The 23,596-nt window shown below is 34.8% G+C and overlaps 3 protein-coding genes across 10 annotated transcripts; all 3 read right to left on the reverse strand.

Annotated features, from left to right (window-relative positions):
* Positions 1-1,860: 1,860 nt before the first annotated feature.
* LOC105171363 (sugar transport protein 8) lies at positions 1,861-4,000 on the reverse strand. The gene is made up of 4 exons (XM_011092442.3): positions 3,664-4,000; positions 3,253-3,572; positions 2,536-3,159; positions 1,861-2,453 (listed from the first exon to the last, which is right to left on the reverse strand). Exons 1-4 carry the CDS (start codon positions 3,776-3,778, stop codon positions 2,019-2,021), a joined length of 1,494 nt encoding a protein of 497 aa, XP_011090744.2. The 5' UTR covers positions 3,779-4,000; the 3' UTR covers positions 1,861-2,018.
* A 1,644-nt stretch (positions 4,001-5,644) lies between these two features.
* Positions 5,645-13,678, reverse strand: LOC105171364 (long chain acyl-CoA synthetase 6, peroxisomal). 4 transcript variants are annotated; one of them, XM_011092444.3, is made up of 24 exons: positions 13,568-13,678; positions 13,310-13,442; positions 12,395-12,458; positions 12,239-12,316; positions 12,056-12,127; positions 11,901-11,982; positions 11,606-11,711; positions 11,445-11,521; positions 11,001-11,045; positions 10,805-10,891; positions 10,545-10,634; positions 10,367-10,446; positions 10,148-10,241; positions 8,871-8,959; positions 8,705-8,793; positions 8,327-8,456; positions 8,066-8,184; positions 7,857-7,980; positions 7,673-7,759; positions 6,624-6,727; positions 6,413-6,498; positions 6,213-6,299; positions 6,038-6,124; positions 5,645-5,951 (listed from the first exon to the last, which is right to left on the reverse strand). In XM_011092444.3, exons 2-24 carry the CDS (start codon positions 13,425-13,427, stop codon positions 5,853-5,855), a joined length of 2,094 nt encoding a protein of 697 aa, XP_011090746.1. In that variant the 5' UTR covers positions 13,428-13,442; positions 13,568-13,678; the 3' UTR covers positions 5,645-5,852. The 4 variants fall into 4 exon arrangements, with proteins under 4 accessions (XP_011090746.1, XP_011090747.1, XP_011090745.1 ...); XM_011092445.3 differs by lacking the exon at positions 13,568-13,678 and having other exon boundaries at positions 12,395-12,455; positions 13,310-13,561; XM_011092443.3 differs by lacking the exon at positions 13,568-13,678 and having other exon boundaries at positions 13,310-13,561.
* A 1,126-nt stretch (positions 13,679-14,804) lies between these two features.
* On the reverse strand, positions 14,805-22,460 carry LOC105171365 (cyclin-T1-3). 5 transcript variants are annotated; one of them, XM_011092446.3, is made up of 7 exons: positions 22,183-22,456; positions 20,876-21,503; positions 20,626-20,707; positions 20,310-20,444; positions 19,452-19,627; positions 15,555-15,700; positions 14,805-15,133 (listed from the first exon to the last, which is right to left on the reverse strand). In XM_011092446.3, exons 2-7 carry the CDS (start codon positions 21,493-21,495, stop codon positions 15,102-15,104), a joined length of 1,191 nt encoding a protein of 396 aa, XP_011090748.1. In that variant the 5' UTR covers positions 21,496-21,503; positions 22,183-22,456; the 3' UTR covers positions 14,805-15,101. The 5 variants fall into 5 exon arrangements, 3 of the variants coding, with proteins under 3 accessions (XP_011090748.1, XP_020552808.1, XP_011090749.1); XR_016067827.1 differs by lacking the exon at positions 14,805-15,133 and adding an exon at positions 15,935-16,211 and having other exon boundaries at positions 15,561-15,700; positions 22,183-22,460; XR_848576.3 differs by lacking the exons at positions 14,805-15,133; positions 15,555-15,700 and adding exons at positions 17,873-19,098; positions 19,180-19,294 and having other exon boundaries at positions 22,183-22,459.
* Between the last annotated feature and the right edge of the window lie 1,136 nt (positions 22,461-23,596).

The following is a 23,596-nucleotide window of genomic DNA, read 5'->3' on the forward strand; positions in this document are numbered from 1 at the left end:
TAATGCCAATTTGACTGATTTATAATAGTATAAGTTAATAATACTGTATAAAAAATAGAAAATAAGTATCGGAATAGATGAATATATGGTAATAAGGTAACAATGTTTGAAATAAATATGATATACAGAATAATGGAAAGTTGTTCACTGACTATACAGAAAAGAGACTATGATATTGTTCACAAACTGGCAATTTGAACTGCAAAAGAAATAAAAAAAATTGCAGATTGCAAAAGTTATTGTGAGTAGCAAGACAACATAGGATTGGTGTCTTTTTTTATTTGGGTAGTTCAAAATTATGCCAGTTTTTGTGAACTTGTTGTCCAATTTGTAAACAATATTTTGTCTCCTTTTTGTAAATTCAAATTGTGAAGAACTTTACATTATTATATATATATCATCTTTGGTCCAAATACTTTTCTCAGATTGGCATATTAACATATGAGGAAAATTGCAATTTTAGTCCTATAATTTAAGAGGGGTGGCATTTCTTAGTCCTGTACAAATTGATTTTTGCAATTTAATTCTGTAACTTTATAATTTTGGCAAGTTGGCCGAAAATTTTAATTTATTTGTAATTTTAGTCCTACAGATAAATTCATGTAGGACCAAAAATACCAACTCCCATAAGTTATGGGACAAAAAATGCTAATGCTCTCTAAGTTACAGGACTAAAAATACAATTTAACTGGGATATGTGCAAATCACATGTAATTTTTCAGCTAAATTGGCTGAAAAATGATGAAAATTGTCAAATTTTAAAATTATATGACTAAATTATAAAAATCAATTCGTGCTTAATCAAAATGTCAACTCTATATGACTAAAATTGCATTTTTCCCTTAATATATCTTAACACTTATTTCTTAGTTTTCATATAGTGTTGTTAGCTTATACAGTTACAAATCAATCCAACCCTTTGTAACTATAATCCTTAAAATGCCACCTCCTCTAACATACAAGACAATGTAATTTAGCTATCGCTTAGGTGGCTAGAAAATTGATTGGATGCTTCATTAGAAAAAATCTCAAATTTAAAAATCCTAATTTCGTCCATGTTGACAATTTTACGAACTATAAAACTTTGGTGACCAGAGTCTTATAATTGCTAAAAATATTAAATTATTAACCGTTGTGACATGTCTTTCCTACGTACATATAATAAATAATCTTTCATGTTTTAAAATATAGTATAAATAAAAGTAAAATCTATAAATTAGTACATTACATTAACAAAAAGAAAAAATAATAATAATTTATCAATTAATATAAATTTTTGAAAAGTTGAATAAGTTAGTTATTTTATCATGCATGAAGGGCATTTTTTACTTCGTAAATAATTGGTGTGGCAATGTCATTAAGCTGCCACCGTTTGTAAATGTAGAGAGACTTTTCTTTTTATATTAGTATAAATGAATTATAATTTGTCAACCATATAGCTAGAGTCCTTAAATTGTCACCCTCCCAACATAACCGATAGTAAGTGTAATTTAGTTCATATATAGCACACATCTTTACTACACCAATAAAATTCTTTTTTATTTTTTATCAGCAATTTAAAGAAAAATAAAAACAACTCTTCTATACATTTATATCTATACTTTTTAATAATTGGAATGCATCATTTTTGGTGTCTTTAATTTTTATGGTCTATCAATTTTTTTTTTTAATCGAATATTTTTTTATTTCTGTTCTATCTCCTCAACTTCCACCATCCTTTTTCTTCTCTCATTTTTTTTTATAATTTTAATATTTTATTTATGTAATTAATATATTTTAAACAATAATTATTTTTTAAAAATTTTAAATTAATTATACACACAAATATAAATGTGTCACCTGTACTAATATCTGTACGACAACTCCCATGATGACTAAAGAAATAACAAGAAGTGCCAAAGAAAAGAAATTGGAAAAAGAATTTATGATAAATTGATAATAATGTTTAAATACATGATAGAAAGAGTAAAAACAAAACTAATTGGAAATCCACAATAATAATATGTTGTATTGGTAGATCAGTCGGTGGTCTCCTTTGCATCATCCTTGAAGAACTTCTTCCAGACTGGATGCTGCTTCCAGACCCTTTCCTCAACCAATTCGATGGGTACTCCTTTGGTCTCCGGCAAGAAGAACACCACAAAGAGTCCCATTACCAGAATCCAAGCAGAAAAGAAGAAGAAAATGTAGGCTCTCATATGGCACAGCATGGAGAGGAATGCCTGAGCAATTATGAAAGTGCAGATCATATTTGTACTCACTGCAAATGCAAAACCTGCTGTTCTTGTCTCTATTGGGAAGATTTCACTGGGAATCAGCCATCCCATTGGCCCCCACGACCATGCAAATGACATCACGAATGTGCAAACTAGAACCACCACCACAGCTGCCAACACCTTGTCCAATGACCCTGTCGCCTTCAGGTGGGTTACCAAGATTGCTCCTATTGCAACCTACACCAACGTTCAAATTCATCTCATTAACAAACACAACACATACATTTTGAGAAATTCAACAGGGAAAGAACAACAGTACCTGGGAAATAAACATCTGGATGGAAGCTTGGAGAAGCAACTTCCTCCTTCCTAGCTTGTCAACAGCATAGATGGACACGAAAGTGGCCCCCACGTTAACCAAACCGGTAATGACAGCCGACAACAATGAGGCATCAGACTTGAATCCCAATGTCTGGAACAAAACCGGAGCGTAAAACATGATGGCGTTGATCCCAGTAAACTGCTGGAAAACCTGAATGATAGTGGAGATGAACAAAGCAGGGAATCCGGATTTCTTGAACAATTTCTTGAAAGGTCGTTTAACTTGTTTGGCTTGTTCACAGCCTGTAACAATCTGCTGAAACTCAGCATCAACATTGTCCACACCTCTGATTTTCTGGAGGGCTGCTCTTGCTTCCATTTCTTTGCCCATTTCAACAAGGCTGGGAGGAGTTTCAGTGATGACCAAAGACCCTATGAAGAGGATAAATCCTGGAACTGCTGCAAGCCCCAATGACACCCTCCAACCATGCTTCATCATTGATGTTCCATAGTTGATAAGGTTGGCAATGAGGATCCCAACTGTCACCAAGAGTTGGAAGAGGATATTCACCGCTCCCCTATGGTGTATGGGTGCAATTTCTGATAAAAACAAGGGAACAGCCTGCAAAGTTTGTCAGCAATCCCAGTGTCAATATATGTATTTCCAATGTATATATGTTTCTATGCCTGTTGCGAGATAGTAGAAAATACGTACTTCATTTCCAAAGCCTACTCCAATTCCAAAAAGAACTCTACCAAAAATTAACATCCACTTTGTATTAGCAGCGCCACAGATGATGGAAGCAGCAATAAATAACAGTGATGCCATAAGAATAGTGGGCCGGCGTCCCCAAAGGGAGCAGGCCTTAGAGGCAAAGAAACTGGCTATAAGTGCTGCTATGTATAGAGAAGATGTGAAGAGTTGTAGCATTTCATCATCATATTTACAGTAGTTGTTTTCATGTGCGTGCAACTTTCTCTCGTGGACTTTGGGGAAAAACGTCATCAGGAATTCATCCATTCCAGTTACTCCGCCTGATCGACAAGAATTCGTTGTTACAACCTTACTGCATCATTAATCATATTCCGAATAAATAAAACACATCTATTTTTATAGTTGATGTACCTGAAATGCCGATGTCGTAACCGAACATCAGCCCTCCAAAGGCAGCAAGAATCCAGCAGGAAAACACATAGGGTGTTATCCTCGAGTTGTATTGACTCTTGTCGGCGGTAGACATTTTTCCTTTTTCTGCAAGATTTCCAGAAACTTGAGAAAATATTTGAAACTCAGAATATCCCTAACAAGACAAGACAAGACAATATTTACAGTTTTTCTATTTTCCGCAGCTAACTACATATGCACAGGCTAGAGTTAGTGAGATAAAGAGCTATAGATAAATCTGATAGATTTTCTTTATCCCACACTCTCCAGCTCTATTTTATTCTTTAGAGGATGTGAACTTTTATTTTGTGTTAGAATTGTTTACTGAGAGCCCTTTTTATAGTCCAACCTCTTACTCAATTTAGCTACTCCAAACTCGGATAAAAGTACGGACAGTTTGTGGTTGAGAAATCTTTAATTTTCGTAAATGCTGAACATTGTAGCATTCTATAAATCTAGCGGTTCTTTCTCTATAAAGAGAAGTATTAGTGGACCTGAAGCCGAATCTGACTAGGCAAAAGAATACAGACCTCGTATTCTTACTAAAATTAAGGAGTTCTGTTCCATTTGTTTCACTAAAATGTCATAATCATCTCTGTCTTTGCTGTGCAAATCGCAACTTTTTTGGACCATTTTTGTGAATGAGAATGTTTTGATGGAAGACCGACATCACAACAAGAAGAGCTAATCATCAGATAAAATAAGTGATTTTTTCTTTTTTCTTTTTCCAGTGAAGTGATAATTGATAAGTAAAACAGTCTAAATGTAAATTCAAAATAATCTCAGCTTTGGCGTATCGTCCAGACTATAACACTGTGAATGATGAGCGTTGAATCTATACTGATGAAATGCCTGTTAGGCTTAAATGTCTACCTATCATGAGGGATTGTAATGAAAAAAAAAGAATAGGTGGTTTATTAATATTTTTATCGGTTCATAACTTGATTAATATAAATCAAGAGTTCATATATTATTCGATTTAAATCAAATGAATAATCCAAAGTTGACATTAAAAAATATACAAATATTTTAATATAAAAATAATTTTCACATACAAATATAAACTTATCTTTATGTACGTCTCATCTTGTTCTATATATGATTGTTAGTACTAGAATAAATGTGATTTTTTAATATAATTAATTATAATAGTTAAAAGTAAAATATATATTAATTTACCACAATTAGGCAATGACTATTAGCAGTTGATTTTGCACGTAATGTCGAAATATTAGCAATTGAAAATATGGCAAACATTTGGGTGATTACAGGTACTAAAACTATAACAAATATGGATTAACTGCGGTAAAAAGTTACGTATCAGTTTTGTTCGATTATAGTAGATAATATTAAGTTTCTTTAGTAATTTATTGTATAAAACTATTTCAACTTTTTGTAGTATAGTATGTATATAAACATAAATGCAAATATATATGCTAAAATTACCGCAAGAAAACAGAGTTTCAATATTTTGCCTCTAAAAATCAAAATTTCGTCTCTAAATAAATAGCAACGGAACAAACCCACCATTCACATGTAGCTTAAGGTCCCTATGGTAAATTTTAGTGACAAACTGTCTCTCATTTGGGCAAAGCTAATGTCTCTAATTTTGTTGAAAATAACAACTAAGTTCAAAAATAATTAATCTATAATTTTCATAGACTTCCCGTCTTTAATTCCATTAGTAGTGTTTTAGTGTTTTCCGTCTCTAAAAATATACATTTAATCATCTAAACCACTCATATTTAACTTTCAAATTCTAGTATTTATCTTCGTCATAGTATCAAATTTGCAAGTGTAAAACTGATATTACTCCATTCCATCAAATTGCATTACAGTCTCATAAGATTTTTTTAAAGAAAAGATCATCCTCCATGACATGAATCTGTGTTAAGTCAGGATTTGGATCAAATTTTAACTGTTAAATAAAAGAGACAGTAAGTTACTTTAAAGTTCTCGAATAAACTAGTGTAAGATACCAAGAACAGAAAATCCATTGAGATGGTACGCAGTCCTGATTATTATTCCAATAATTGTTCAACTATAGATAGGCTGCTGTTTCCTCTTCACAATCATATGGACAAATTCTTGCCAGAGTATGTTGTCATAAGATGTACTGGTCTCATCACTTTATGCATCTTTTCCACAATTCAAACCAATTTCTGGGCAGAGGCATGAGATGCTGAGAGCTGGTTGTACATGTCGGATATAGCGTTAGCAAAGTAGGCTTTTGCTTGTGGCCTTTTAATCTGAGAACAAAGAGCAAACCATTTCTGTAACAATCAGTACCTTTTAGGCTCAATTTTCTTCTCAACTAACAGAAATACACACTTGCCTTGAATGTTGGAGTCAGCAATCCATTCTCCACGGTAAATGGTTCGACTACAAGAGTAACTGCCTTTGCGAATTCAAAACCTCTGAGCTGGAAAAAATAAAACCAGAGCTTGCCGTTAGAAAAATGCAGTAATAAAGAAATGCATGTGTCGGACTAATTAGTTTATGCTTATTACTTGAGCTTCCCTGGCAACAGCATCCATGTCAGCTAGAACAGCTCCCCTCGCCCGTGGATCAGCACACAATTGCTTCAAATCTTGATACTGCACTCAGATCGAAGAAACCGTGTAGGGCGTTGATGGTAGAAAATGGAAAACAGACATTCTCATGACTTAGTGATGCGGATAGATTGTGAAGAAACTGTGTCATATGTTACCTTGATGCCTTCAGCGGCAGCCCATGCTTTTAACATATCGTGGTCCACAGCAACAACGGCTACTAGAAAAGAGTTGAGGCTGTCACCTATCAGCAAACCGATATATAGAACCGATCAGTCTCTTAATGCAGCAACAAGCATTAATCTGACATTGCTCACAAACACACAAGCACATGCAAAGAAGAGCGATATCAGGATATCATATTCTTACCATGTATAAAACACTGTGCTACAAACTTGCATTTAGCATAAACATTTTCTATTTTCTCAGGAGCTATGTACTCTCCCTGTGCTAACTTGAAGATGTTCTTTTTCCTGCCAATGGAGAAAAAAGGATCAAACTTTTGCAACGTACCAACTACACTATATCTTTGGTTTACTGCTTCACCCAAAATCCATCAGGATTCAAGAACAGACAGCAAGAGTGGCTCGAAAGTTTGCACTTATAAGATACGACGAAAACATAATACCCTGTTCAGGCTAAGCAAAGTAGTTACAATCAACAAAGTCTTATCTGGTCATATAGACATACAGTCAGATAGAAACACCGCGAGAGCTAGACATAGAACGAGATTTTATGCTGCATGGACACGAATATGCTACAATATGGATACAAAAATATGGCACATATCTAAAATATGGCACATATATGTAAGCACTAAATATTTCCACGGATAATAGATAAAAATAAAATTTTATGTTAATATATATTATTGCTATGCTTGTAATTTATCTGATAAATTTATCCTGTAAAAGAATTAAAGATATAGCTAAGTCAAGTTGTATTCACATAATTAATTTAAGAATTCTGAATCCATAATACTAAATAATAATTAATTATCAACACTTATGATTACATAGTCACTGAACTAATCTTTTTCTTCTATTTTATCTACTCATGTCTAGAATTGAAATTCTTGATTGTTAATACTTTTACTTGTTCTATTCTAGATAACAAGTAGATAATATAAACATGATTATCATATTCAATTATTCAAAATATAAAGACTTTATATGCAACTAATTCCTTATGGCTTTAACAATATAAAGAGAGTTCTTCTCTTAAATTGCAAATGAAAATTTTAAACATTTATCAGCACTTTTTCAAGTGACTGCAAAGATATAATTTATCCATTAAAATACCTAGAATATAGTCAAGTTAAATAAAAGAAAAAGAAATTTTAAGAGACGTTCACATTTTTTTATATAGTATAGATTGATAGACAAGTATATAATATTTGCTGAAATTTCTGTTCTTACCTATCAATTATCTTCAATCGACCTCCAGGCAACCACAAACCTATATCTCCGGTGTGAAGCCATCCATCATCGTCGATTACTTCTCTCCTGAATAAATTACAAAACTATCATATGTTTTACTTCAAAAGTCCATTCAATTTCTACAAGTCAAAAGATTAAAAAATAACTAATGATAAGTATATACGTTTGCACTTCATCTTTATAGTAGCCTTGGAACACTATTGGGCCCCTTACGCAGATCTCACCGCGTGGATGGGGTTGATCCTCTGATGTATAGTTCATTTCTGGAACATCGACAAGCTTTATTTCTGACAGAAAACGAGCAGTTAAATAAAACTGTCACATTATGTAAAGGGAACACACATCTTGTGTGCTTGAATCTTGACTACTGACCACAAGCAGCATTAGGGGCACCCACATGACCAGATAGAACATCGGTTTCGTCCATATTGCTTATAACACAAGAAGACTCTGTCATTCCATATCCTTCTACAACTATGCAACCGAAGCATCTGAGGATGTGAATTCATCACTTGGGCAAAGTTAATGAGTATGTGAAGTAGAATCATTCATTATGAGAAGAATTACATGACCTTGAATACCAAGTCATTATGAGAAGAATTAGATGACATTGAATACGAAACACCAACTTACACTCGTAAAAAGTCCATGACTTCAGGAGACAAAGGTGAGGCACCAGAGACCATGTACCGGACTCTACCGCCCAGCTTTTCCTTTATCTTGTTGAAAACCAATTTATCCCACATTGGCGATGATTTCTTTCCTGAAACAAACATAAATTTCTCTTTATCCACCAACAATTATGAGAATAGTTTTATTAATATGAACAAATTAATTCATCAATTCGAGAAGCACTGCCCCTCCAGTGATCTTGGAGTTCAGTTAAATCTCAAAAGTTACTTATTGCTATTATCAGATACGGCATTCTTCTGTTCAGTGAAGAAGCTACCCTATTTCTTTATGTCTTTCCATATGCTAGATGCAAGAAAAAGTACAATTCATCAAAGTTACCGCTAAATATTGATTGCTTCTTAGCTTTATAAGCAGCGTTGAACAGCCTCTCCCTAAGAACACCAGATGTCTTTACAGCATTCATTACTCTGCATGAAGAAAAGTTGTAAATGAGTTTTTGGAAAGCAGTAATTATACATCTTGGAGCAAAGAGTCCCACTTTTACCCTGCATATATCCGATTGTACAGCCGTGGAACACTGCAAAATACAGTGGGCTTCAGAACGGCCATATCCTCCAGTAATTTCATATTATCCTACAAAGGAAAATAACTATCAGCATTTATACTCAAAGGTAAAAATCTCTCTATGTTTCCGACGACAGTACTGAAAGTTATGGTAAATTTGATGGAGCCTACATTTCCTGTAAAGGCTGATCAGTGACAATAAATTGATGTTAATTTTTTTTGGTAAGACCAAAAAAGCCAAAGGGATATATATAACTTTATTCAGCAAGTCAGTGCTCTGAAGAAGACAACCAAATTCATATAAATTAAGATTAATTATAATTAGACTCCCTCTAAAAATGCGAAATTTCGCTTACCCCCTAAGAAGTTTGGAAATACACTTATACCCCTCCAGAAATTCTTCAGACCCTTTTTTGTTAGAATTTGAATTAAAAATGACAACGTTAGCAAAAAAAACCTAAATAAATTTTAAATTTTGTCCACCATTTAATATTGTCATATATATTTATGTACTTATAAGGGGACAAATTTAATATATATATATATATATGGAGTAAGATTAACATCATGCAATTCTCCCCTTATAAGTACAAAATTATTATATGAAAATGTTAAATGAGGGGTAAAACTAAAAATTTGTATAATCTTTTTGCTAATATTAGCATTATTCTTCCAGACTCTAACAAAAAAAAGTCAAGTGTAAACAGTGAATTTTCGAAGGAATGTAATTTTACATTTTTTCAGGGGTCTAAGTATAATTAACCTATAATTTATGCAATATGCTGCCAATTAAATTTATATATCATCGTTTCATTTTGGAAAATAAGGCTATAGTTTCCACGTGAATATAAGCATAAAAGGATAACATTTTGGGTGTATGCATAACAAGAACAAGTCTAAGAGCTAAGTTCCTAAATAGTTTATGCAGGATCACCATATAAAATAGGACTCAGACTCTCCGTACTAATCCCTGTCTGCTGCTACTGCACTCAAAAACGTCTAACTTGAGCCAATTTGAGCAGTTCATGTGTATGCTTTGTTTCCTGCACTACATGTATTTTACTTACATCCGTTACTTTCCACATTGATATTATCATGCATGCTAAAACTCTGATGCTCTACATTTTCTATTTACAAGACACTCTATTCATAACAGACTCTTATGCGGAAATAGTGACAAACGAGAAATCAATAATCCTCCCAGAGAATTCCAAAAAGTAGCACGAAGAGGATATATAAGAAAATTCAGTGTCATACTCCTTGATAAAATCCAGATGCTCCTCCAAAATACACCACCAAAATCTGATTAGCTCGCTCATATATGTGTGCCAGCGGAAGATATGATATATAACTGGCCAGTGGGGGAAAAGAAAAAAGAGGAAGAAGAAGAAGGAGATTACGAAACTCGAATATCAAGTCCTGGAAAAGATGAAGCAAATCACAGAAAAAACCGAGATATAATCTTTTTAAACTCACAGGTCCGACGGATATAATTTGACTCCCAAGCTTGCACCAGCAACATTGGCAATCAAATTTCCATGGGTCAGTACAACTCCCTAACCATAACAACACAGAGAAGAACAAACTAGGTTGAATTATATTTGGAGGTACAACATATTATAGCCTCTGTGGGAATTGAGAACTCAAACGATACCTTTGGAGTTCCAGTTGTACCACTTGTATAGCATATTGTGGCAACATCATCAGCTGTTGGTGAGCAAAACGGTTGAAGGCTGCCGAGGCCCTAAAGGGATATCGTTTATTCTTAAAACGAAATTGATTGTGGAAAACTGGATTGTAGCCAAGTGAACTTAAACTGTTGATACAAACTAAAGAGTCACGGTACCTCAAAGAACTAGGTGAATCCAATGTAAATAAAATTCTTAAGAAATACAAAAACATGGAGAGACTCACTTCAGTATGTAGTTTCGAATACGAAATAAACTCAACCCCTGTTGTTGATGGAAGTGATGGGAGTTGCTCTTCAACTCCTCCAACAACCTACAAAATGCTAAAGCCAATGAAGCAGTTGAGGTTGAGAAAAAACTGAAAAGGTTTCCTTTACAGTGCCAAAATCATGAATTAAGTTTGGTACAGATAATATTCATACCACAATCAGATGTACTGATGGAATCTCAGATAAAAACCTCAGCAGCTGCATTCCAAGTATAAGAAATTAGGCACATTATTTGGAAAATAAATAGAAACAGAAGAAACAAAATAAGACTGGATTTTCAATGATGATTTGGTTGTACTTTAAAAATGGTATAAACTACCTTCAGAATTCATTTCATTTCTTGAAGTGAATCTGAATCCATACGAAATTCTAGCTTTCATGATAATCAATCTTTACTAGATTTCGAGTCACATTATTTCCACTTAGACCAAACACCACCAGACAATCTCCATAAAAAGGTTCATCACCTAACTATTAACCAACCTTAAATCATATCTATCATAAAAGATTGCATTGTAAGTTCGAAACATAACGAAGCTGCAACTCATGCCTGACTTAATCTTCCTAAATAATTAAGAGCGCTTAATTGAATCTCACAATTTTCAACGTCTCAGGGGCACAAAATATTGCTTGAACAGCTGCATGATTCACAATGTATTTAACCGCATCCGGACCTGAAGTGTGAAAAGTTGAACACTTTGCATTTAATAGCTCCCCATCTTGGGAAGATAATAAAATAATATTCTCTGATCACTGACCTAGGGTATCATATAAAGGTACTGAAATGAAGGAATACGCCGAGCAGGCATGATCAACAACAAGCCACTCGGGCCTGTTAACGAAATACAGCCCAATGCAGGATCCCTGTAGTATATAAATGAAAACAGAAATATAATCAGATAAAAGGAGTTTCAACAAGGAAAAACCAAAGGTTGTTTAGGGAAATAAGAGATGTGGCTGAAAGCAAAACATGAAGTTTGAAGAGGAACAATGTGCTACATTCCAATACATAAGAAGATCATAACAGTAGAGAAAATTTCAACTCAAGCTTGCCTTCTGTATCCCGTATCTGATTAGCCCTGAACCGATAGCTGCTCGTGAGGCACCGGCTTCTCCATAGGTAATCCACTTGTACCTGTAGCATTATTAAATTACATAAATAAGAGATCTTCTCAATAACTGAAGCATGAATCCAGCAGGAAAATTACTCTCCCACTGTTCCATCTTCACGAACTCGTGTTCCCAAGTATTTGTAGTCTCGGAATGTCTTCTCTGCATGCCTATGCTCACGAAGTTAGAAAAAATAAATGGATGAGTTGTCCTTCACAGAAATAGAATAAAGGCAAGGAAGTGAGCAATATGATTTACAAGTTATATCTAAAGTTGCTTACATAAAATTATCATGCAAAGTAGCAATCTCAGGATGATCAACAAATCTACTCACAAGTTTCAAAGGAGAGCGTCGATTTCTGAAAGAAAATAACAGTATGTTACTTTACTACTCTAAGAAAGCATTTAGAAAGAATTGTAATATAGACAACTCTAACCTGTATACATTCCATTTCCCAGTCTGCAATTTTTCAGGAAGCACTATACTGTACCCTTGCTCTACTAAAAAACAACATTAATGTCAAAAAATTAGGGAAGGAAGAAAGCCCTATTCAAAACCAAAATTACCACACTTTAAAACAAAAATAACAACCCAAAAAAGATGGACTTTTCTTTGTCTCAAAATGAGAAAATTACGACAAACAGGATGCTCAACCGACAAAACATATACTGGGATAGATCACAGTTTTAGCACTCAAGACATTCTAGTAATATTTGTTCCTGAAATGATGGACGGGTAGCAATCTTGCAATGTCCTCAAGGGAACTACTTTGCTACAGGCTTGGGCTACTTGTCTCTGTTGTCTTTCTCCGTGAGAGTAGTCCAAAATCAAGTTTTGACTTTTTTATCCTTTTCTCTTTTTTTCTTTTTTATTTCCAGCCGGTAACAATCATGGAATTCAAATGAATCACCAGTAGAGGAGTTCATAACAAAAGCACCTTCCCGAACCAAACCATAACAATAAATGGACAACTGCAGAACCAACAAGCCTCAGAAAATAATACACAAACGAACAAAAATCCAAGAGGAGAACAAAACAAGAATACTTAAACATCACAACTTTTAAATACTATGGATAGAGTCATTTCTTGCTGATCCTTTGGAAATGAATAATGCTCATCTTATACAACAATCCGATTCTCAGTTCTCACTAGAAAAGCCAAGAACACTTGAAGAAGAAAAAGAAAATATTTTCTGCCAAATCGTTCTGCAAAGATGAAACACAAACATTCAGCCCCAAAGTTTCCACCTCTCTCCCCCGCCGCCCACCGACCAAGCCCAACAAAGAAGAAAGGATAAAGATAAAGAAAATCCAACTCAGCTCAAAGACATTACAAGTAAATGAAAGCTACCAGAAAAGAAATCTCCGACGGTGGGTTGTGGCCTGAGAACCGGCGATTGCTCCCAGGTGGTAGAACCAACTAGATGGTTCCTAACTGCTTGGAGGCGCCGCTCAGCTCTTGAATCCATGGTTTTGTCCAGACACTGTGGTAGTGCAATGTTGTTTAGTTTCCAAGCAACTCAAGAAACACAGAACAAACAGAAAAGAGGAAGAGGCCGGCACGGAGTCCCATAAATCATAATGGTGCATGAATAGATTAGATACATACGTATATTCAAATGGATGTTGTGGCTTCTTATTCTTGTCACCATCCTACTACCATAGATAAGAACGTTTTTATACTATGCACTGGCTTTAGCGTTAATCTGTGTGGAACTGATACATATTTGGTGATTTTTAGCGTGAGGTATGTCTTACTAATTTGAGATCGTGATATCAAAAATTTTGAAATATCAATTATGTTATGAAAGTTTTATAATAATATATAATTATTTATTCTTTTAAATGATACATGTCATCTTTTTACCGTTGATCTATTATTTATTTTCATTCATATTTGTCACATATTCTATTTTCTAATTATATATACATTCTTATCAATTGATTAATTATATACATATAAATATAACGTAATATAATAACTCATAAGTATGTGGAGAACATAATTTGGCCCCGCTTTATGGACTCATTTAAAGTCCACCACGGGTGGACATTTATGGATCATTTCGTGTACTAAATATGTAAGAAAATTGAAGAATACCAGGTCTTTTATGATTTTGGGGTATGATCGTGCTTATATATTATTTTGATTAATGAATGTACTTTTATACAGTTTTTATCTTTTATCTCAAAATTACAATGACCATAATCACAAAATTCGCATCATTACATTAGTAATTTCTATGAAAGTTTCAGTGAGAAAATGAAGGTCTTATGTAGTTTGATTAATACGGTTACAAATGCACCCATTTTAAGCTAAAAAGATTGGTACTAATGGTGCAAATCCAGTGGATTAAATTTTGATGATTGAAATCTAAAAATAACTATGATGTGGTACCATTTGGTGAAAATATTGTGATATAAATGTTTGTATTAACATTATCTCATTATTAAGTTAGTAATTGTTGAACTACTTCATCAGCGGTTTTAAGAGTAGTTTAATAATATATGAATTTTAAAAAGTAATTGTGGTCCCACGAAAGTAAGACTATTTTATTTGGAAACCACAAGATATTAGAGGAACTAAGTGTCATAGAAGCACATGAACCATACACATCCAACCATACTCTAGATATATAATAAAGTTGAGGTGGGTGTAATGTTGCAATCAAGCATACAATGCGTTTAACGTCGGCTACCAACAAATTGAGAGCAAACAGGTATACGAACGCTGAGCTGACTTCTTTAAAGTTTTGATCCCCAAAGATGGTTTCATCTTTAGGTGGTAGTACTATTTAAATTTTACGGTGGACCATATTGTAAGAATTAGTACAGAGAAATAACCATTGCAGGCAAAGTCAGCACAGAAAATGACCATTACTGGCAAGCACTCTTACAAGGAAAGAAAACCTTAGCATACTATTGTCAAGATACCGTATTTCACCCAACACAACGTGAGTCGTGTATGATTTACACCTAAATTAGTGTCCGTACTTCTTGCTCTACAATCTACACAACGCTTTTTAACTTCGGTCATCAAAAATGGTTATTTGGTACTATAAACGTACAATGAACTAAAATAGATGCAGAACCAACAGGTAAATGTTAACTAGATCGACCGCTTGGAGTTCATCTGAGATCTTCTAAAAGAGTTCCATCAGCTGATGGGCAACATCTGCATCAAAAATGATCATTACAAAGATTAATGTCACACTTAAAAACAGTCGGTGTAAGAAGCAGCAATAAGCATGACTTTAGGGTATGTGTGTCCTCATTAGTACCATGCCTTACAAAGGACAATAACAAAACCTTAACTATGGAGTACCTCATTAGTACCATGCCTTACCAAGGACAGCGACCAAAAGCATGGTGGCATACCATGTGCTATGATAAGACTATTGAGGACCGTTAACAAGTCATTGGTTATTTAGGGTTCAAATGTTCTAAGCAATGACTTACCTAAACAAGCAATTCCAATCAATATCTGATGACTAAATAAACTTAAACTCCAACGGAAACATTATTTGACGTCCCATAGTACCAATTACATCGTAGACACAATCTAAAATTAATATAGTTGTGTAGCATTTGTATACCTTTAAGTACGGATGGTGGTGTATGGAACTCATGCCAAACATTATGGCAAGAAGCAAGATTCATATTTAAGAACTTGGCAGCAAGGTATGCAGCACCAGCAGCTATCTGGTGAGGTTTGAACTGAAGCCACAGAGAGCTTCTAAGCCTGCAAAGAAAACTCAACGTCAACATAAGCACCATTATAGATACATCTAGACAGAAATGGATAACTAAAGCAAACCAATCGCAGCAACACCAACGACTGAACTGACATCGTCTAATGCTGAGTCAATGCATTCTCCACAATCACAAAACAGTTATGCACAGAAGATAATATAGATTTAAATTGAAATACGAACAAGAGAAAGCCGATAAGTGAACCAAAGCAATTTTCCCTTACCAACTAGAAAAGCAGCAACCAAGTTGGAAAAATCCAAGATTCTTCTGCAGAATGTTCGACTGATACCCCAATATAAACCATGTCACAGCATCTACAGAAATATCTACTTCATGCCCAAACTCTGCTGCCACAGTATCCCCACGACATGTTGATTTAAATGGACATACAAGAGAAGTAACACATGTTGCAGGCAAGCTAAATCTCCCGAAGCATGGTCCAAATCTCCTCAAATTTGTAATGTGAAGGCTAGCAACACGCATGCCTACATGCCCTTAGGCTAATTCAAACAGATTTAATTCTAAAGAATGCCAGCATATTTTTCAGGCAGTTGCACAAAGTATACAACTTCGAATTAGTTTCAGTGGTGAACAACATCTTACGATGAATTACAGTAACATATTCTCTGCTCTTGTTGAATCCACCACAAACTCATACCTTTATTCCAAGGCTAAGGTGTTGAAGTGACATAATATTCAGCATAATTGTGTATATAACACCCTCGTACAGTGAAAAGAAAGAGACGAAATCATTGGAGGTCAAAGACACCCCATAAAAAATGAATGATTCCTTAAGTAGAAAAGAAAATGAAATAATACCAAAATAGTATTCTACATCCTGTATTAGAAAAACAAAAATATTTAGTTAACTTTTTTTTCCCCCAAATAGTTCTTCCTTTCTTAGAAAACAACTAATAACATGGACAATTTATTGCCCGTGAACAAAAGAACTTGAGGACTTGACTTGAGCTAAAAGAACCAAGTCCCAGAGTGCCATCTGAAATCTAAAACCAAGTAGAAAACATGCACAAACAAAACTCTGCTATGAATATGATAGGTCATAGTTCCTCTTTTCCCAAAATTCGCAAATTCATCTGCTCAACGATTGATGTATGCATCTGACGCAATAAATGTATAAAGCTCGATTCAGGTTCCCAGAACCAGAAGCATATAAGTAAAAATAGTCTCCAACTAATTACACTTGCAAGCACAAACTTCTATACATCAGAACGACCATGAATCAATATCAAGTAGCTTTTTAACATTAATTATCATGACAAAATGCATATTTAATAGCTCATTTCTTCTAAATATTATGTAATGAGGTAAATAACTGCTAACTAGGGGAAAAATGCAAAAATCGTGTTGCAATTCTCTTGAATCCACCTTAGGCTATAGGCTAACATTCCACATTGGCACATTCTAGATATAAAAGCAAGTATGGTTTATTACAAGATGGCTCCTCCAGTATACGAAAAAACATAGCTAACCAAATAAAATATTATTTATCCAAAAAAAATGGGTCAATGGATAAAAATGGTTCGCAAGAAACCATTTTAAAGAAATAACGCTAATTCAATAACAACATCTTGAATACCAATAAATCCAATAAGCGTAAGAATCAACAGGCCATGATCTACTAAATGTGTTTAGTAATGCTCAAAAGATTTTTTTTTGACAAAATAAAAAAAAATAACAATTGTTAAATAAGGAGATTTCTGAATACCCCACATACATCTTTATAAATCATATATCATAATACCAAATAATACTCAACTATTAAGCATTAAAATTAGTTTTCTTTATAGAAAGAAAAACACTTCTATTACCCCTACTTCCACATGAAAAAAGTAGCCATAGCTTGGAGGAGATTTGACCAACACCCAATAAACGTGATGATAAAGTCTAAACGTATTACATATTATAAGTAACAAATTTCAAGCATACAGGCAACCCATTGATAGACAAACATTACTTGTTAAATAACTTTATGAGTTCTGCCATCAACAACTTCTGTGCAGCAACCAACTCTAAGCACTTCATGGAACTATTTTTAATCAAACTATTTCCACCTAGAATGTGACTACAGTACAGTAAGTAGAAGATAATCTAACAGAAGATTATTGTACCATAGGAGTGAATTGGTAAACAATAAAGCACATTCTTCCTATAAAACTAACTGAACTCAAGATGAACTAATAAAACAGACACTAAGAACTTGTCAGCATGCTATGACAAGATTAAATATAAAATTGAAGAATTGAAAAGTACTAGACCCAAAAAGAAGGCTAGAAATGTTGAAACATGGCTTGTTCTCTTTTTTACTCTGTTTTCATTCTTCCTCCTCCTCTTATTTTTTATTTCTTCTATTGAGAAGAGAGGACTCTAGAACTATTTCTATCAGCTAAGATTTGTTACTTTATATACACCAGGCTCTGCAAGTGATTTACCATACAAACCACATATGGGAAGACAATGCCTATATAGGATGGCATATTAGTATCAGCAGATGCTTGTTTCCAGCACTACAGAAGACATGAGTATCATTCCTCCTTGGCCCCTCATTGATTTTAACACGATGAAAAAGAAAGAAAGCTTGGACCTTATCATGATCCTCCTGGATGACTACTCTGAAAAGGTCAATAACCTTGGCTCAAGTATAAGAACATAATAAGGCGCCGGGTTCACTTTCAAAATAAAGTGGGGATCTTCCTCCTCCCAATCTCCCTTTCTGTTAGTGTAGTAACTATTGCCACTTCTTAGGAGTGTCCTCAGTACATGACATGGGCACTGTGATATACCATACAAATATATAGGACTTGTATTCTGCCAAAGTCGGTTTAGAATTATCTAAACCAGAAGTCAATTCAAAATAAAGTTTTTGACGCTAGAATAAGTAGCCAAAGAAAGAAATGGAAGGCAACAGATGATTAGGATTACCAGGTTGTCCTTTGGTGGGTGATGGCAATAGGAGGGTGAAAACTGAGGTACTAAACCAGTAGCAGTTAAAAGGCAATTGGTTTGTGGAAGTAATTGGTGAAATCCTGTCTGGCCATCATGTACAGCTGAAGGACAGTCAGTACCAGAGCTGACAACAGAAATAACTCGACAAATCTTTTGAAGTTATTCCGCCTAATAATAGGCTTCTTATCCGTAAACAGAGCGACAGGTTTGAACATAGGTCAAATGTTCAAACGGAATAATAAGTTAAATCATCCATGAACTATCTTCTATAGCCATTGAGCAAGTCATTAAGGTGTCAGCATGGAAAGGCATCCACAAGATATCTCTAGTTCAACCTCAGATGAAAAACATAACATTCGACGAACAGCACATCACCGCCAGCTATTAATATCATAAGGTGAGCATGCTAATCCTCTATAGACCCTGCAGTTATATGGCATTCCAAAGCATCAATGTCATATGCCAGAATGAAAGCAGAGCAAACAAGAGAGTGTGGGCACTAACAGGATAAGATGAAATCAAGGAACAATAGTTGAAGTAAAATCTCATTCATTTCATCCTCCTCTCCAATGATTGCAGGCGTTGACTATTGTCGCTTGGACATACAAAAGCTCAGAATCTGAAGCTCAAGTACATTCCGGCCAATCATTACACATTTGAATCCAATTATATTGAGTGTTAGACGCTGCATGCTTTCTAACACTTACGGATTGTTTAGAGCAGATTTTCGTACAAATTAGCAACTGACAAGCAAATACTCGAAGTGGTAGACTTACCCTTCACTGACCAAGTTCAGTGCCAGATTCACCAAGAGGGATTGTGAAAAGCCTAACTTTTGAAGAGTGGATGTCAGGGATTCATAGGGATGCTGCACATTTAGCTCAAAATTTAAGGTTGTTAAGATCAATTGCTCAGCATCAGTTATTCGTTCACGATATCGCTCAAGCCAATCCTGTTCAAAGAAAATGATTCATAAGCAAATCAACATTAGTCAAAGTTTTATAACGAAAATGACAATTTTCACAAACTGAATGAAAATAATAGAATCCCAAAACCCCAAGGAAGATAAGTATTCTTTCGAATTCTATAAAGTAAGGCCAACAAAAACAAAACAGCACTAACAAATTGAGCTTGTAAATTCTCCTAAATATTTTTCATCCTTTACCATGTTAAGAAATTGGCTCGTAATCAAACATAATGGTTCATGCCTTCCTAAATCTGTTAAGCATTTCCGAGAATCACAATGACAATTATGAATTATTCTATCCCAGTTGGCTATAAGCATATTTCTGAATTGCCTGAAGACAGCTTCATTTTCTTCCCAGTGTTATGGTGGAACTAGAACACCAAAGAAATATAGAGAACTGCAAGTCAGAAATATAAGGTATACACATGAACGAGCAAATCACACATGATAGAAGACATTGGGTGAGATCAATAATCACCATACAAAAAGATGGTTAAGGAAAATAATAATATATTCCTTAAAACTTGATTACGGCAGAATTTATGTTGCAAAGTTAAACTGTGAGCTTGTATTCAACTCCAGCAGTGGTGATTCTTATGCATTACCAAAATCCCATAGAGAAGTAGACAGACAACAAGGAGGGGCAAATTGATGAGACGATACTAACAATGGGCAACATATATGACAGAAGTGTGAAGTCCTGCTTGTGGAGAATTTCACATGATGCTCTTAGCACATCGTTAAGTGCTCGTGGTGTCTCCTCAGACTTTGAGGCGAGGAAAAGCACTGCAGTAGCGATCAACTGCAGCAATAAACAAATTAGCTAATCAGCTTCCCTGTGCAACGTAATCTAAACAAATGTTGGAAAATTAAGGATTCTTCAAATCACGAAAGGACTTTCTACAAATTAGCAGGATCCTTAGCAAGCATTTCACAGTCCAAATTAGAATTAAAAATGCAAGCTTCATGGGATGGGGACTCACAAATCTATCATGAGAGGCATGAGACCGTCGAACGAAGAAACGATGGCACAGAACCATGGCAGTTCCAATAGTGGTTTGTGGTCTGCACATGCGTCAGAAAAATAGCATCTTAGTAAAAGAATAACGAGATAAACATAACACAGTAATACTGCATACTCACACAGTATAGTGGCAAAACAAACAGCAGAATTCTACATTAGTGCATATATAGTGTAACAGAATTTAAATGTTCCGCAAGATAAAATCTTACAGATTAAGCCTAATGCCAAGATTCTGAAGGAAGACACAATATGAGTATCGCAGATGTGCCTCCTGCAGCGGATCAATGCCATCTTTCCTTGAAGGGGAGCATCTTTCTATCTCATCTCTTGACATAAGAACAACTTCGTCATCCTCAAATGACGCCCGGTCACGCTTAGAGTTAGTCAAATCATAAGCACTGACATCTTCGCACCTAGCAACAGTGGAACTGTTGGGGACTAGATAGGCAATGGAGTAACCATTGTAGCAATTGGAAGGTTTAGACTGGTCAGCGTGATTTACAACATCATTTTGGTATGTGTTTTGGTGTTGATAAGGTCTCTCATTTCCTTCAAAAGACAAAGCTGAAATCTTTCTCCTTTTCGAGGAAGGTACTATGTCAGGAAGAGGGTCATAATTGGGTCCGTCCAGCCTACAATTTTGAGAGAAGTCATTGTATGAGTCATGATTAACTTTATCAAGCTTCGTATTGTGGGCGTAGTTATCATAGTTGCAGTTGTAGTCAGCAGCAGTTGCTCTCGTGCTCGTATTTTTGTTTCTACCATAGAATGGTCTACCGTGCCTGTGAAACTGGCCACCTCGTGGCTGGTAAGATCGTACAAGAGACATAATTTTTCCTGTTCAATTCACCAAAGTAAGAAAACTTAAGAATGTGATACAGAAAATCAGCTGGATTCAATGAGAACGCTTAATTCAAAGCACTACATAGGTGTCCAAATAAAATGAAACCATTATCTTGTCGACATTCTTCATGTGCTTAGGGAGTCTAAAAGCCAATGCAATTACCGCAAAAGGAGTTATTCAAGTCCCAAAATCACGACAAAGACTAATCGCTTCAGTAGATTCTTTATCTCTACATTATATCTCAAATTCAGTCCCTAAATTCTTAACATACCGATAAAATACAATACTCCATTATTTAGATACTCCAAAAGCACGTGAAAAATACAGGTCGAACCCCAAGCGATCAAAAAGATCAGACACTTCACAATCCAGTTGCTACTCCGCTGAAACAAATACACTCCTGAAATAAATCTTAAATAACGCCTAAGAATTCGTAAAACAGGAGATTTTGAAATAATCCATAAACGATAATCAAATAAACTGAATATCAAGCAAGATAATAACGCACAAATCATAATCCAACCAATCCGCTACGCAATCTTCCAGAATCACATCAAAATTAACTCTTCAAAACCGCAACAAACAGGAAACAAAACCTTTCGCGAAGCTAATATATTTTTCACATTGAAAACCAATAACCCACAAAAAAAAAAAAAAAAAAAATCAATCAACCTGAACAGCAGAGAGTATGATCCAAGATCTGGAAACGATCGCCTCACGAATTTCGAACCAGAAATATACGAATCGTTCCCCGATTAGGGTTTGTTAAATAGGAAAAAATAAAAGAAAATTAGAGGGGAATCAAGAGAGAAATTCTTTTCACGAAGAAAGAAAGGAAAAATAAGCTTGAAATTTGATTCATATAGATATATAATAATATATATACATATATATATATATATATATATAAGAAATAAGTATGAGGTTTGGGAAGGGAAGGAGTGAGCAATAGCATCGTTATCCACGTTTTCTTTTTTGAGTCGCGGAAAAGAAAAGTCTTCAGCTACTATTTTGGACCCTAGTCCCACTTTTTTCTTTATTTTATTTTCTCAAAATTTGAACATGACAAGTTAATAAACATTACAACCCAAAATATCAATAAATATTCTAAATTTTCAAAATAATTTTATTTCAACGAGCACTTAAAAACAAAGAAATATCTCATACGATACTTCTTACATTCCAAATTATAATATTCAGTTAGGAAATATAAAATTTTATACGATAATTGAAAAAAGTGATAATTTTTATGTAATTTATATCTTTAGAAATAGTTATTTTAAATGAATTGTACTGATCAATTCTTTTTGTGGTCAACTCCAATAATAACATATTTATTTAGCCACCGATTCTTATTCCTCCACACAATAATCCAATTATTTTCCAACTCAAGAACACGATCAGAGTGGTGGGAGGCATCACCATTGTAATGATCAAGTTAGTCATCAGGTCACTCAATAGAATTTGTAGCAAGATAATAAATACACATACCTATTGAATAGTGTTGGTGGATATTTACCTATGGTCACGACTCCGGGTTCGGGTTACGGACGGGCCAGGCGGGGAACCCGACCTGCGCTTCTACATGGGTCTTTTTGGTAATCTTCTTCTTCTCATCTCTATATTGGGCCTTCTTCCTAGCATGTATTTCCTTGTAGCGTATCTGGTGCTAGTCTTACAAATCAGCCCACATCACATGCATTCCCCTCTAATGGGTCTGGGCTGAACATTACATATTAGCCAATATCATGTACCAAAGAAATACGAGGTAAAAAGTGTTCCAAGCTTATTGAATAAGAGAATATGGGGTTGGGTTGGCCAACTTGGGCTACACCCACATGCAATCAAACAGGCCCATTGCCCAAACAATGTCCCACATGGGAGTCACTCTCCCAGTTGGTGCGTAGCTGTTGTGGTCCCTCAGCAGATGAGGTTGAGTGCTTTAATTACAGAGACTTAACATTACATTATAGTACTGTACGAAGAGGGGTTTTGTTGTGGTCCTGAAACGCATGAAGCTTCGCACCAGAAGCGTTTCTTTCTTATGATATTACGCGTTTCCAAGGGCCAAGGTTTCTCCGTACTA

Source organism: Sesamum indicum, linkage group LG10, assembly GCF_026168435.1.
Source record: "Sesamum indicum cultivar Baizhima isolate 11 linkage group LG10, ASM2616843v1, whole genome shotgun sequence".
In the NCBI taxonomy this organism is placed as follows: Eukaryota; Viridiplantae; Streptophyta; class Magnoliopsida; order Lamiales; family Pedaliaceae; genus Sesamum; species Sesamum indicum.